General features: G+C 43.8%; 1 protein-coding gene across 3 annotated transcripts in view; it reads right to left on the bottom strand.

The window, feature by feature from the left end:
• The window catches only part of LOC126864513 (receptor-type guanylate cyclase Gyc76C-like), a 100,589-nt gene that overhangs the window by 29,436 nt on the left and 55,541 nt on the right, over positions 1 to 15,612 (bottom strand). For all 3 annotated transcript variants that reach the window (XM_050615929.1, XM_050615928.1, XM_050615930.1), the window contains 2 exons: positions 12,953 to 13,388; positions 5,900 to 6,097 (listed from right to left, as the gene is read on the bottom strand). In XM_050615929.1, the coding sequence (XP_050471886.1) occupies positions 5,900 to 6,097; positions 12,953 to 13,345 (591 nt within the window). In that variant the 5' untranslated portion in view covers positions 13,346 to 13,388. The remainder of the gene's footprint in view (positions 1 to 5,899; positions 6,098 to 12,952; positions 13,389 to 15,612) is intronic.

The following is a 15,612-nucleotide window of genomic DNA, read 5'->3' as shown; positions in this document are numbered from 1 at the left end:
TTCCAATTGCGTTCTTGAACCTTGGCGATCCCCTTTGGTGTCGTTCGTTTCTCACTTCCCATCGACTATCGCGCTTCCGCCAATTCTATTCCAACGCTCGTTTATTTAAATATATTTAAAATTCGTTTAATTATTTTTCAATCCTTGAGAATACAAGACAGAATGGTATTTTCGTCGGAGGATAATCGTCGAATTGCAGACAACTGTTACGTCAACGTTCGAAAAACGATTATTATTACTTACTATTCGTGACAACCTAACGAACTGTCGAAAATTAAGAAATAAAGAAAAATAGACTTGCAGTATGCTGTACGATCTAAAGAAATACAGACAAAAGTTCATGGCTCGGAATTAAAAATCAAGAAAAACGATCGCAATTCCAGCCAACGTTCATTTATAAACTATAAATAACGTTTTTATCCGCCATGAGACGTTACGTTCCATCTGCGAAGAGGTCGCGGGCAAAGTCGGAAAAAGAAACAGAAGAAAAAGAAGGTGAGAGATCTGGCGAGTCATATGTCGCAGAAGCTTGCAGTTTTCAAGAGGGCGACGATCACAAAGCGACGCGTGGGAGCGGCACGTTTTTCGCGCTGGTCGGCTCCAGAAATAGCCGCGCGACGCGGCGGATACTTCGCCGCCAGGCAGAAAATAAGCCAACGGAAGTTCGTACACGCGAGCGCCGGTAAACATCCGGCGGAAGGAAAACGCGCGAGCCTCGTCGAAATTGAACGAGGTGCGTGCGAGCGAGAGACGAGGTCCTCTGGTCTCGCGGCTGATTCCATTCGGCTCGCTAACGAGTGAAACTAGGTGAAAGTAACGAGAACCCGTGCTTCTCTTTATGTTCGTACGCGGTTCGTCCCTCGCGCTGGACGCGAGACAAGGGCCGATCTACGCTCGAATCGACGAACGAAAGGAGTACGATAATTCGTGATCCTTCGGTTCCTTTCCAACGATTCAATTCGTATTATAAAGGAAATTTTACGTGTCATCGGTATTAATAAATTTTGATTGTTGGATTCTTTTGCGCGATTCAACTAATGCAATTTGTAAATTAGTCGATTATCTCCTTAAATGTAAAATCATGGAGGAGAAATTTATAACCTATAAATTGTCATTTGTCGATTCATTGGTATTATTAGTTGGTAAATTATTGTGTAAGAGGGCTATTACGTAAATATGTAAAATAAACGAATTCATATTCAGCGGAGAAGAGAGATTTTCTAGAAATATACCTCCCTTGATAATCGATCAGATAAGGTCACGTCCTGTGGCCATTTATCCAGCCACTACCGCACAAAGAATACCGTACTCGCTATCAGCAAGCCAACTTCCTTCGATCCCTTTCCTCGTTCGGCAAAACGGGCGCGACCGTTCTCACGTGGCCGTTTCATTTTCTTACGACCTCCGATTAACATAAATTAGTCTGGAGGTCTTTTTACGTTCGCGTACCACTTTCTCATATTCGAATCGGTACAATGATGCGAGAGAGTCCTCGAACGCGTCCTTACAGCTTCTATCGAGAAAACGCTCTTCAGCTTTTCTCGCTTTAAACAGTTTAAACGGTTGAAAACGCGTGTAAAGCAATACTCGGAACTGCTAGTTCATAGGGATACTCTCGGAGCTTTGTTATTGCTACAGCGTCACGTTACCAGTGACTAAAAGTGGCTGAATTCACAATAAAAACAGCGTCGATATTACTGTGGCGGCACTCGACAGCAAAATACCACCGGACGACACCAACTAGTGTCGGACCACAGCAGCGCAATGGTTAGCGTCTTAGGTTACGAACGTTTTGGCACCCGGGATCAAATCCCAGCGACCGTAGTCCGATTTTTCTTTCCAACGGCATTTAAAATGAGAAGAGAAGCGCGGTACACTCGCAGCAGAACCTATCTCTGCCCAACGGAGTGTAGCACTATCACGACGACTGTAACACATATACACCTCATTACTATTATAATAGTTGGTAAGATCTCTCAATGCGAAATGATAATATCTCGGAAAAGATTCTATCGTTTCATCCGTGCGAATTAATCGTTAACAACGAACCGTGTAATTTAGCTGACTTTTAAAATAGATGTGAACGCAAAATATTCGATGTAACATCCTATTTCCTTCGCTTTTGTATCGTTAATAGCTTATGGTTAATAAATTAACGCTATAAAAGTCTCGTTCAGGAAAAATATGGATTAACCTGTCTTGATGTCTCGATGTAACGATGAATACCATCGAACTCCTGCAAGATGCTACACCAAGTCTTCAAGTAGGAAAACTATTCCTACGATTCAGTTCGTCGATGATGTAGCACGATCGTTGCTTTGTCTATTCCTATCGTCCAAAACCGTCCATTCCTTTCGTAACAATTACATTTTTCTTTGTCTCCGCCGTGGCTGTCCTGTAGCTCTTTAATTCCTCTCGAAGCGTCGCGTAATCGAGTCGCGTGAGTTAAATTTAAATTTGCGAGAAGAGAACCGTACATCGTGACACGATCACGACGTATCTTGAGATTCTGAAAATTTTCCATTAAACATTCCTGCCTTGGATTGCGTGTTAATAACAGTACATCGTCGGATTGATTTTTCCGTGAATTATTCAGCTCCATTCGCGCAGGAGACATCGGGGACACTTTCACGAAAATTCACCAGCTACTTGAAGATTCTGTAATTTCTTCCTCAGTTCGTAAACATATTGTAACTGGAAGACAAGGCACGGTACAAAAATTTCGTTTTGGAGTCGAAAAACTACGGAGCATCGACGGAGAGGATTCTTTTTGTTTCTGCCAATGGTGAACGGTGTTTTAATCGAGAAGGGGATCGGAATATTACCCAAAAGGTGGGACACCAGAAATGACCCGTCGAATTCGTTCCAACGTGCTACTTTTCGACTGGCGAATTCCATGGAAACGACTGGTCTGAGGACGATTCCAGACGATTAACGAGGCGTACAAGCAGACGGGTTAACCGATCAGCCGGTTAAAAATAGACGCGGATCCGTGACATGTGTTTTTATAAATTGCTACTGGCGGACGCACCGCACATTTTCAAGCACTCGTTTCCTGATCGTTTCTTCCATGAATGATCGTCGGTGGCGAATTTTTCGATGGGTCCGGATGTTAAAAGAGTACAACATGGTGACATAATGGCGCTACCGCGACGCCGCTGTAATCTAACTTCTCTTCTATCTTTTCAAATCGATTATTTATGTGGCGACCAACGTATCTGTCACCGTGGTACGCTCTACGAAATAAATCTGTAATATTTATTATATTTCTTTTTTTGGGTCTTAAAGAAGACAGAAAGATACGATATCTGGTAGAAGATATTTGAAACGTCTAGTTAGTTAGTCTACGATCGAGTTGCGTAATAAATTCCCCTACCTCGTCGTAGAACTTTGATCGTGGTTCGACAAGTCTGTGTAGAAAAGGCGAATCGAAAAAAGAGAAGATCAAAAGAAGAATTCAAGTGGCATCGCACGAGCAGCTGATACGATGGCCAGGCTGGTTCTCAACGATGTCAACAACATCGTTAAACAGCTGGACTCGTAACATCAAGGCAAATAGGCTCCAAACGATTACAAGATCCTCCTTAGATCCACGTGCATGGAAATTCCGTATCCATAATTAGCATAAGAAACCAGAAGAATAAGTAACACTATCGACGAAAGTCAACAAATATACAGACTCGTTATGTTTCTCTCTTACGTTTCTCGTTACGGTTCTCATATATTTGGCATTGATAGTTGACGCTCGTGATGCGCCGGTGCACATTGGTCGACGCAGTGTTAAATTCCAGAAAAAAAGTGTACTACTTAGAGTTTTATAACGCAAGCCTATCGGTCATTCGTCATCCGCCACCAAGTATTTTAACTGGGATCAGAGGTCTAATCTTACGACTGTTGGAGCCTAGAATAGCTCAGAGTCAAGATGATTTAAGTCGATCGTGAGCTCGTGCTCGGTCAAAAACCGCGAACGAGACTATGATGGAGGTGATTCGAAGTAGGAAGACACGAAGGCTTCGATCGGGGGCACCGAATCGAATGCACGCGCTTTGTGTCCACCCCGATCGGGTATAACCGGTTCGATTCGGTTTGCCTGGTGATCGATGCGTTTCTAGATCCTGTTCAGGCGACTGCGTTACGAGCCTCGGACCTAGGTTAATCTATGGTTTAAGATATCTCGGGCTCCAGATAACTCGGACCTAAGATAGCTTCGATAGCCATAGTTCAAGGCTCAACCTAGGACTAACGTGGCTCGATCTTAAGTACCATGGAGTTACAAAAGACCCGTTCGAAACTATGAAGCGAAACGATGATAGAATTCCCATTAGACCTTAATAGGCAGGATGTAACTCGAAGCCAGATGCAGCTGCTCTCTAAATCTAATTCCATCTAATTTCCGTACTTTCCTCCTTCGAATTTTAAATCAAGACAAATGATCGAATACTAAGGGTATTTTTCTTTTTGTTTTTTTTTTTTTTTTTTTTTTTTTAGTACATGGGAATCGATCTGCTGTTTTTTATTTCATATTGCGAGTTATCTCGGAGTTTATATCAAAACGCGGAGAAAAGTGACTTCCAGTCTTTGCAGTTCTCTCAGTTTCACTCCCGAGCTATCTGAAGCAAGGACGATAACGAAAAATCAGAGTAAGATAGTTCATCAGGCCGGATTACATATGGTAAAATTACCACTATCTTTACGTCTTTACCGCCGACAGTACTCGGTTAGAAAAAGCTTTCGGTAAGTTTCGACGCGAGAGCGATCTTATATACTGTAAAACGAAAAACAGGATGAAGAAGCATGGCGGAGGGTCCAAGAGGAAGGCAGGATGCTAATTTTTCAGGCGGTCGATCGAAGCCCCGAAGCGCAGGCTGGCATCGCGTGTTCCTAACGTCGCACGGACGAAAGCTTCGAAACGCACACAGCTGCGCGCGGAAGCAACCCGTAATTATATTGTCACGCCGCGGGTGTTCAATTTGTCGGCGGACATCCGCCTCCCCCGCATCTTCGTTAACCACCACTACCTCTTCGACAACTTCGACGCTACCTTCCTCCTCGTCACCTTACAACCCCGCACTCTACTCTTTTACCGCGTTCTCACGCCTTTGAACGAAGAAACCTTTTAGACCTACACCCGCGATCAGGAAAAGATCGACTAACGTGACATCAAAAGGATTCTTAGGTAGTTTTAGGGCGACTGCTGCTATTCTTCGGATCGTTGAGTTATTTTAGTATCGGCGGAATATTTGACAGGTAGATGAGAAAATAATGAATGAAATTTTTGGAGTGAGAAAGGAACTAAGAACGAAGTATAGATGCGTTTATAAGAGGGATGCAATTCTCGAGGATCATAGATGTGGTTGAAACTTAGTCGAACACTGCTAGATTTCTTTCTTTTTTTCTACAAAAATCATGTGTGTGTATGAGTGTGTCCGATTTTGTTACATCGATTTCCGAAACTTCTTATCTTAATGAATATTCTAATATTTTTGCGAATCATACTGTATATCGTTTAAAAAAATGGTTGAATTTTCTTTTACTTGTTTCTTTCGGTAACAGTTGAAAAGTTGGGATCATACGTACAGGAAATTCGCAGTTTTCCAACAATGTATGAAATGACGTATAAAAAGATTAAAACGTTGAAATTAGAACGTTAGAAAATTAATATAACAAAATTGGACACGTTGTATCTTACGATCTGACGTAATACTTAAATATTTTTCAAGATAAGTATCGATTTGTTCGAGTACATCTATGTAGGATATATAAAAAAAAAAAGCTGAGCTATCGAAACGTCTGCTGTCTAGACTAAGCGTGGAATTAACGAACCGTCGAACGAAAATCCAGTTTCGTTGAGACAGTTTGCAGAGTAAGCGTTGTCTTAAATAGCGTTAGAAGTACTTACATAACTAATCATGGGTATGTTGCGGGACTGAGCGACTATGGCTTCAACGTAGCACGAGCCTTCTGGTCCAAAGAAGGCTGCAACCCCGTCGCAGATCATATCGATCATTGCCTTGGTGGCTTCCACGGTTTCTCCCCTCGTGTCGCTCCATCGCATCACCAGCTTTACGTTTGGCAACATGTTCGGATCATTGTTGATCTGAAACGAACATCGAGCGAAGAGATTCTATTAAATCGGCGATTATGTCATGTCGAAGATCGCGAGGCAAAAATATAAGTCACATTTTTCGAAGATTATTTCACAACTTTTTAATTCAATCGATGGAACACACAAATTTATAACTGATCTAAAATAAGAATCCAACAAGGAATTTCATTTAATTGTAAACCCGTTTTTATCGGATTACCACATCAAACGTCAAACTCCAACGATGGAATATGCAAATTTATGGTTGTTTCGCGTAATCATCATAAGCGTTATGCAACACGTATTACAAGGCCTGCCATCTTTCGTCATACGATATTGAATTACAATAATTGAACGATGTCACGGGAGAGCGGCCGGCGGTCGTTGTGAACCGTAGGTTAGCATACTTAGATGACTTAATTGTTTCCAGTAATGCCCTCGGTCGGCTGGTTTAATGGAACTAATTGTGTTACCATAACTGCTGTCATGAATATTCACTCTCGTCCCAACGACGACGAACGCTGTGGTCGCGACGTATAAATCACGGGACCAGAATCGAATGATATACAATAACATATCGATCGTACGGTAACCGATTGACAATTGCGACGATATTTCGTACGCGCTTGGCATATCCGTTAAATTTGATCGTTCGCTGGCTAATAACATCGGGCGAAATAGAAACGAAATAAATTCATTTCTTTCGGTAGATTCTTTGATCCTGATGAACCGTTTCTAGATATTTCTATTTTTATTATTTATATTCTTTATTTTATATTTTTATGTATTAATAAATATAGGATAAATACCGATAAATATACAAAACGCAATAATTTCTCGTATACGGTGCCACCGTGGCATCGGAATATTAATAAAAGTTAGTGTATTATACGTAGTGGTATTAGCGAGAGGAAAGAGTTACGATAATGGTCACGATATTTCAGCTTATTGTTAGTTATAGTGTTCCATAATACGCGCACGAATCGATTTTCCTCGGCTCTCGACTTTCGATGGTATTCCTTTCGCGTCGGAATAAATTTCTGCCCGGCAGGAACGTCGATTAAAGTTCAATTCGTAATGTTACTCGCGCGATGTGTCCCGGTTCTTCGCGAGCATTCCTTCGACACTCTCACGCTGTATCCGGCTCGCGTTTGTACACAGCACGAAGCGGCGTGTGCGCTACCTTATTATGCAAATCTCGATGCAAACAAACAATACTTTTCCAGGTAGTTGGTACTGGTATAATCTCGTCGATTCAAAACAACCAATAAATTCTTTTATGATTTCTGTTTAAGTGTCTGTTCTTCGTAGAAGATAGTGTCAGTACACAATATTATATTGGTATAGCATGTGACGACTATGGGGGAAAAAACGCGACAAGTCGCATTTCCTATTATTCACGGGAAAACAGTTTCGAGATTACGTATGTTGTCGATCGATCGCATATTGAAAGATCGAATCTGATATTACATATTCGCGCGATCGTGTTACGGCGAATGATTTTCCGTAACGAGAAATCTGTTTTTCGAGAATATCGAATATCGACCGTGCACTTGTGTAATAAAATCGAGAAATTGATAAAAAATGCTCAAGTTGATCGCTCTAGGTTCTGAAAGATCACGATAGAACATATTGTTCGAGCATATCGCTGGCGAATGAAACCCTTCACAACGATGAAAAATACGAAGGTTTTCGTTCTAAGGAAGAATTTCAGTAGAAAAGAAGACACCGATCGATTTCTTTGAAATTCTAAAAAAATCCAATTACCCACGCGTTGGTTTCTCAATTCTTGAATTTTTTCAAATTCCGCGTAGACTACGACTGGTTGGGAAAGTAACCGTAGCCTGTGACGACAACGGTGCAATAATCGCGGTAGCAGCTTTGTCGACACTTCCAGATCGGATGAATCGCGTGGAGGAGTACCGGGAGTCGATGGCTTAATTATACTCACGCATCTCGCGGCATTGTTCTCAGAACAAGTTACGAGACGTAATCAATTACATACACGCACACATCGTGCGGTTACGCAACGAAAGCGATCAAGAGCGTGGTACCGATGAAATCAGAAAAACCACGATGATTCCTTTACGCGCGAAGCCGACGAATTTTTGCGTAGCTTCGCTTCAGACCAGAGAGGAACCGTTAAAGCGGTTTCGAAGGCGCTATAAAAAATCATTGCTCTTCCCGTTGCATGGTTCGCATTCCTGGCTTTGCACCTGCCCCAACAACCGCCGAATTCGTCCGTAGGAATGCGTATAATAATAAGCGACTGCTTTTCTTTCTTCTTTATTTCTGCAGTTTTTCTTTCTTTTTTTCTTTTTTCATGACTGCAGGTGAAAGTTGAAATCTGTCGCCATAATCGGAATCGAGGACTACAGGGTTAATAATACGACAAGTTAAATCTCTTTGCTATTTTTTACAGGAGAGCGATTTTTAAATTACGCGCGTTGTCGATTATTCCCGTGTTGGCAGAATTAATTTCGTATCTGATTTTCTAGCTAAACACATATTTTTGTCGTATTCTTTAAAACTTTCAAATGGCTTTCAATTTACAGGCATAGAGTTACTGTATATTTATAAGACCAGAAAATTGGCGGTCGACAAGAGGCAACATTTATATCAATCCCATTAAAAGGCGTAAGGTCGAAGGTCTGACTTCTCTGAAGAGCTGTCTGAGTGTGAAACAATGTTCACAGGCAGTGTACACTTGCGTTGTTGCCACTGGCAGGGTTTCACCAATCAGCTTATTTTCGAGCAATTGAAGGGCGTCCGGTCGTGGAAGGCTGTGCACGACCGAGTGCCAACCTTCAGGGTCGATGAGAACGACTTTGCCATACGTCGTGTCCATCCAGAAGAAAAAAGAAAAGAAGAAAAAGAATGGCAACGGAAGCCTAATGACGCATGTTTCACGCAGTTGCAAATATCCGATTAATAATTTTTCGTTTATACCGCGTCGATGATTTTTTTCATTTTTTGTTCAGTAGAATAGAAATTCACGTCCGCGTAAGTACGTTCAGTTCGCGAGTGTTCATTTAATCGGACGCTAACTACAATCTCGTTTCGATAAACGGATGTGAAATAAAAGAAATTAGATCTGGAAAGATCGAAAGAAGCTATTGGACGCGAGATAAATTCTTCGACGAGTGAAATCGTTTCGGATGAATCACGAGCGTATGCAGCAGCTGCCACGAGCGATCACCTTAATCGCAAAAAGCCTCGGCAATATAATCGAATCGCTAACGAGAGACCGGTCGAATTCGAAGTGATCTCGTTCCCTATTTACAGATATCGCCCGCCGTGAAACTAGTTTACATCGTGGGAGTGCGTCATAGCGAATTCCAGCATTTTTTTTTTCCCTCTCTCCTCCGCCGAGTATCGCCAGCAGCGAGGTAAAATGCACCTGCGTACACCATTGAAACGAGCGGACAGGTAAGCGTTAAGCTCGATTCACGTGCGCTGACTTTCCTTCTTCGACGTCCACGGAGATACGAAAACGACTATGTACGTATGTTAATCGAAGGCCCCGATTCAGATCGATGGAAACGATCCTCTTACTTTTCTGGATACTCGTCGAATAAGAACTACCGTAGCTTCTTTACGTTTAAGTAATAATCGAATGTATTAAGGTTAGGAGAAGCGCGAACGACGAGACGGTGCGATGTAATACTCTTGTAACCGTCGATTTCAAGAATATTAAGATCCGAAACCAGGTCATGAATTACCAACCAACGACCCAATAACGTCGTGATATTTTTATTCGTTATTCAACCAGTACCTCGAAAGACTTCAAAATACTTGACGTAATTATCAGTATCGAGTAACTTAATTACTCGATCAACGTCTCTTTAACTTCGCCGCGGTATCTCTGCTTCTTGCTCGCGTTTCCGTACCTTCGGATATTCTCTTCCCAAATTTTGAAATATTTTACTCGCGCGAAGAGCGCGATACGCGAGAACTATTGAAACGTAAGTACGATGGCTGACGAAACTATTCCAACATTTGACTCGTAATTAAAATTCTGAGTCATACGGAGGAAAACGTTAGGGTTAACTAACTGGATCAACGCGGTTCTCGACCATCGGCGATCTCGTCGATTCGAATATATTAGAAGCGAGCGTGACCACGTCGCGATACCCAATCGTGGAAAAACTTTCACCGTGGCGCGGCTAAAAATACGGTCGGCATTATTCCGTCGTTATGAGGCGGTCGCTGGAAGCCGATACGAAATAAAAATGTCGTGCAACGGACCACGCACAGAAATAACCGCGATATCCTCACTCGCGCGACTTTCCTCTTTCGATATAAAAATACGCGAGTATTTCCAACTACGCAGTCGAATATCCGCGTGTGTGAGCTAAGCTTTATGTTCAAAGCAACGAGCATAGAGGCCGACATTGCGATCGCGATGCTTACTCTTGCGTAGCGTGTCCAAGTACATAAATAAACGCGCGCAAAGCTCGTTTCCTGCACCTTTCGACGTACGTCTACCACACCGCTCGTTACTCGTTTCGTGCTCGCCTATTCCTTTCGATCGACGACCGATCGAACGTTTCAAGTATTTCGAATTCTGGCGAGGTTTCGTTGGAATACGTCCACAGCGTGATTCATTAAGCATAAATATATATATATTCTACGTCTCGTAACTGTGGCATTGTATTATTCTACTTGTAGAATTCGCAACAAGATTTAGCAAACATTCCAAGATATCGTATCTTTAACTAAAAGCTACTCTTCATCGAAATATAACTTTCCAGTAATTTGAATAAACAAACTAATGGACTATGTTCGAAAGTGTTTTAAATTTGTAGTCGATTAATATTCGTAGCGAATAAAGTTTTGCGCTTGTGAGTATGGTATCTTCTTTCCTTTCTCGATAAATACGATTGAAACGCGGCAACTAAATTTTTATTGTTACAAACGATTCGATCGTTAGTCTATAAACGGTTGATAAATGCAACATGTAAATCCACTCGTTGAATTTCATACACGGAAGCATGGAAAAAAGTTTCGATTCTGGAAACCACGCGGTGGTAGGTTTAAACGGCGCGACTTACGTGGCGGAAAGGGGGAGAAGGCGCGAGAAAGAAGCTTCTCGTACGTTCGGTTCCCGATGGCCACGGTGAGATACCAGTATCCCCGAATAATTATCAGCGTAACCGCAATCCATCTTTGACGTAACTTGTTATTTCCACGAGTAGAACCGGATACATGGACCGTGATACGATCGGCCGGTTATTTCGACGATTCCCAGGGGTTTCTCAGCCCCTGGACCCCTTCTACGCGTTTACGGTTGCAGGTTGCAGAGGAGCGCGCGTCGGCTGGTCCCGAAGTAAGTAAAAAGGCAGAGAACGAACGAACCTTCTTCGGTACCAGAAGAGGAGGAAGAAGAAGAAGAAGAAGAAGAAGAAGAAGCAGAAGCAGAAGCAAAAGTGGAAGAAGGTACACGCGAAAGATGAGAAAGCGGAGAAAGAAAAGAAAAAAAAGAGGAAGAAGGGGGAGGTAAAAGGGGGTGAAGGAGGAAGAAGGTAGACACAGGGGAGGAGGGAGATCGAGGGAGGAGAGAAGGTTTCTCGATCGCGAGCGAATTCTTCTCACGGTTGCGAGAGCGCGCAGTTTCGTCGGCGGACGCGTGGGCGGACCGGCGAATAATGCCGGTCTTGTATTTTTAAACTCTCGCACGAATCGGCATCTCCGGGGAGAGAGATGCCGGGTCACTCTGCACGTTGCACACAGCTCCCGCTGCAGCCGGAGAGCGCACCTTTCTCTTTTTCTTTTTTCTTATTCGAGAGAAGAGAGGTTCGCCGCGCGGCGAAAACGATCTCACGGTCCTTGGTGAGCGCGAGCGCACTCGCAACCGCGCACGCCGATCCTCTCCAATGAATTATCGAGCCTTCCAGACCGTGGAACGCCGCACTGCGCGCTCCTGCCTGCCGCTGACCGCCCGCAGGAAAAAACCTCGAGACAGGGGTCCCGCGATATTGGCCCGACCTTACTTTTCGGCCGGTTCAGGATTCGCCGCGCGCCGTGGCCCCTGTACGTGGGAACTGCGTCCGGATCCACCGGCTACCGTAATTACAACCCACCGGCCGTATTCAACCTGCAACCGATTTCCACGTGTACCGTGACACACGCGAGAACACGTGGAAACTAACGAGCCACGAGTTGGACTAAATCGAGCGAGAAAAAAGCCGACCGTTCGGTGAAACGTCTTCTTGCGCCTTAGCGTGGAAACGAGGTTCTGCTTCGTTGAACCGTTGCGTGTTTCATTGACCATGCTGTGCTATCTTGATCGGGTTCGTGAACACGTATTAACGAGATGCGCGAAGGTTATATTTAGGATCGTGCGGAATGCGTGTTTAGATAAACGTTTGCATGGTCGTATCTTGATGCTTGAGATTGGTTATAAGTTATAGCCTAATGCTTTCCATTTCCAGAGAAATAGCGGTCGCTGGATAAAGTTACGAGTATTTGGTAGCCACAGAGTGGAAAAATGAAAATCGCGGCAGAATATTGAAAACATCGATGGTCTTTACCAATATGCTGAATATTTATACATTCGCTGCTGTTAAAATACGACTACCTAGCCGTCAAGTCGCGTTCCTTCTTTCGTGAGAGATATACTTGTTCCGTGCAACAACGTTTACTTCAATGGCCTGTCCGTTGCTTTCTTCGTTTCTTCAAGTTATTTCGTCGAGATTCTTAAAACGTCGGTACACAGTACACACGTAAATAGGAAGAACAATCGTTTCCCGAACTTCGGATCGTACGAATACGTTCGAAACGAGTATCCCAAGCGCATCTCGTGTCGTACAGGGTACAGGAAATAAAGATTCCGCAGTAACGCAAGAATTAAAAAAGAAAACTCACCTCGTCAAGGGCCATGGAGAAGGCGCCGGAAATGGCAAGACCCTGACGATCTTTCAGACCGCCTTTGATGGCTGTGAGGTATCCAATGGTAAGATTTTGTTGTTTTCTCGGTTGTATAGACCTGGTGGAAGTTGATTTGGGATACGTATGTCTGGAGAACGCCTGCTGCCACTCGGCCCCGGGTAACCCTGGCGGCTCGGCCAGGCCCAGGACCAGAGGGCTGCCGGCCAGCAGCAGCAGCAACACCAGCAGGGCCCGTGAGCTGTTCCCGTATGAACGTGGCTGCAGCGGTTGCGGCTGATCTAGCCGGTGCCGTCGATTGCGTTCCTGAGGGACTTCCTGGCGACGGGGAGGCCTGCGGCGGCTCGGCTGTACTGGCGGGCCGGGGCGCATGGCCGCCGCCGCCACCGGTCAGCACCGCCTCCCTCCCGCTCACCTACAACCACAATTTGTCATTTTCACGTTATATTTACTTTCTTCGTATGGTATTATATAAACTGAAATATATTCGGCGTATCTACGCTCTTTTGGGATTCGATCGTGCTATCGGTACGTTAGAACACGGGTACTTGGCCTGATTAAATTTTAATGCCGTAACTACGAAAGTTTCTGGCGAAGAAACAACCCAGTTGACAGGTTAAATGGTAAGTTTCAACGTTTCTGTGTTCTTATCTTGCAGATCGTTCGATATTTTACGATACGGCGATAAAAAGCGAAGGGTACAATTTAGCTAAAAATATGTCTCCTCTCTTCGAATTGGAATTTTACGAAAAAGCTACACGAACACGAAGATCGTCAAGGTCGTGGTAGAACTCGAATACGTTCCTCTTTTAGCAATACCAAATTGCACGTACTTTCTACGAGCACACTGCTGTATTAGCACACTGGTGTGAAATGTGACAGGATACGCTTCACACTACTTGTACATTTATTGTAACGGATAAATAAAAATCTCGATTAGTTGAATCATCGAACAAGAAAATATATGTACGATGGAGAAAAAATACTCCATCTACACGTTCTATCTTTATCATCTTGCTTCTCGATGAACAAATACACGTTGTAAACACGCGATCGGTGAATTGTGCAGCACTCGTGTATTTTTAGCTTATCTCCATAGTATTTTGAAAAATTAACCTAAGCCGCGCAATTAGATACAAGTGCTCGACTTAGAAGTGTCATTTCGACGCTATCTTCCTGACTGAACTGCCACTTATCATCGGTCGCCACTTTATTCGTCTGAGTCATTGCGTGTGCCATCTGCGCGAGGCTAATAATAACTGATATCCCTAAAACGATAGAAACGTTCCTTGATTCCAACGCGTTCACGCCTTCCAATTCGCTCCGATCCTCGTCATATTCCGCCACCGATCGTAGAATTTTCCCAACCGATCGCGAGATCAATCGCTATTAATACCGTTTGTCTTCCTTCGATAACCTCGCTCTTAAATTCTTTGCTAAAAATGAGTCACATCTAACATCAAAGTGTCTGCTGTTTTGCGCATTAAGTTATTATGTCGGAGATCGGATATCAATGATCTCCCGGAAATCTTACGTCAGAAACGCGCAGCACTGCGACTAAAACGTGGCAATTTGCGGTTGACGAAGAGCATCCATGAATGATTCCGCTTTATCGTCAAACGCATCGATCCAACTCATTCGTAATGGTCATACGTCAGCGAACAAGATCTCTGGGCACGCGGAATCGCGTCTGTCCTATTGTTTCACGGGTGTATTCCGAGAGAATGATCTCAAAGAAGTAGCTCGCCAATGTCGTTTTGTTCTTTCTTTTTTCAAACCCTTGTCATACGATTTTTCTTTAGTATAACCATGTTTTTCCCGTGCGACTCTCGTATCTTAAGAAGCTAAACGAAGATACGCGTCTTTCTTATAGACTTCGTCATAAATCACAGGTAACTAACAGGTAACAAAATCCAGAGGAAATTTCTACCAACGTCTCGTTAAAAGAAGATAAACCTCGTGACGAACCTTCAAAATCTATTCACTCGGAGCGACCAGGTCGGAACAGAAGATCTACGTCTCATCGAATGAAACGCTCGACGATCGAAATACGTACACTCGTCAGAATCTATGTACGTGTAGATATATTCGATTATTCCGATACTTGTCAAAACGATAGTTCGTCAGAACATACGTCCACATTGTAACCATAACTTAAGAACCGCTGCGCCGCGAAACGTAACGAGCGTGACAACGACCACGTAACAGGCACGAAGACGTTTAAAAATATTCTCGACGACGAGTGCAATTTTGCAGCTTAATCAATTCCCGGTGAACAATAACGCAGTCGTCTGATGGCGCGGGCCGATTCCGCGTTCGAGCGGTCGAGAAACGCGCGGCGCGGTGCGGCGTGGCGGGGAAAAACACGTGGCCGGGGTCGACAGGGACACACCTGTTGCAATTACGTAACGAGCCACGGACTCTCGTAGGCGAGAGTGTGCCGGCTACACAACGGCCTACAACGAAGCCTCCGTGCGACAACAATAAAGACGTCTTCCCCTGGCGTGATGCATGGTGTCATTCACCAAGCGTACCGTGTAACTTTCGACTCGTTCCACGTTTCTAACTCGGATTTAATTATAGCCGCCGGTGAAAGTACATCGGTGTGTGGATTTATTTAACAGGACGGCAAAGAGACG

The sequence above is a fragment of the Bombus huntii genome, chromosome 4 (genome assembly GCF_024542735.1).
Source record: "Bombus huntii isolate Logan2020A chromosome 4, iyBomHunt1.1, whole genome shotgun sequence".
Classification (NCBI taxonomy): domain Eukaryota; kingdom Metazoa; phylum Arthropoda; class Insecta; order Hymenoptera; family Apidae; genus Bombus; species Bombus huntii.
This window is presented reverse-complemented; position numbering and strand designations above follow the sequence as displayed.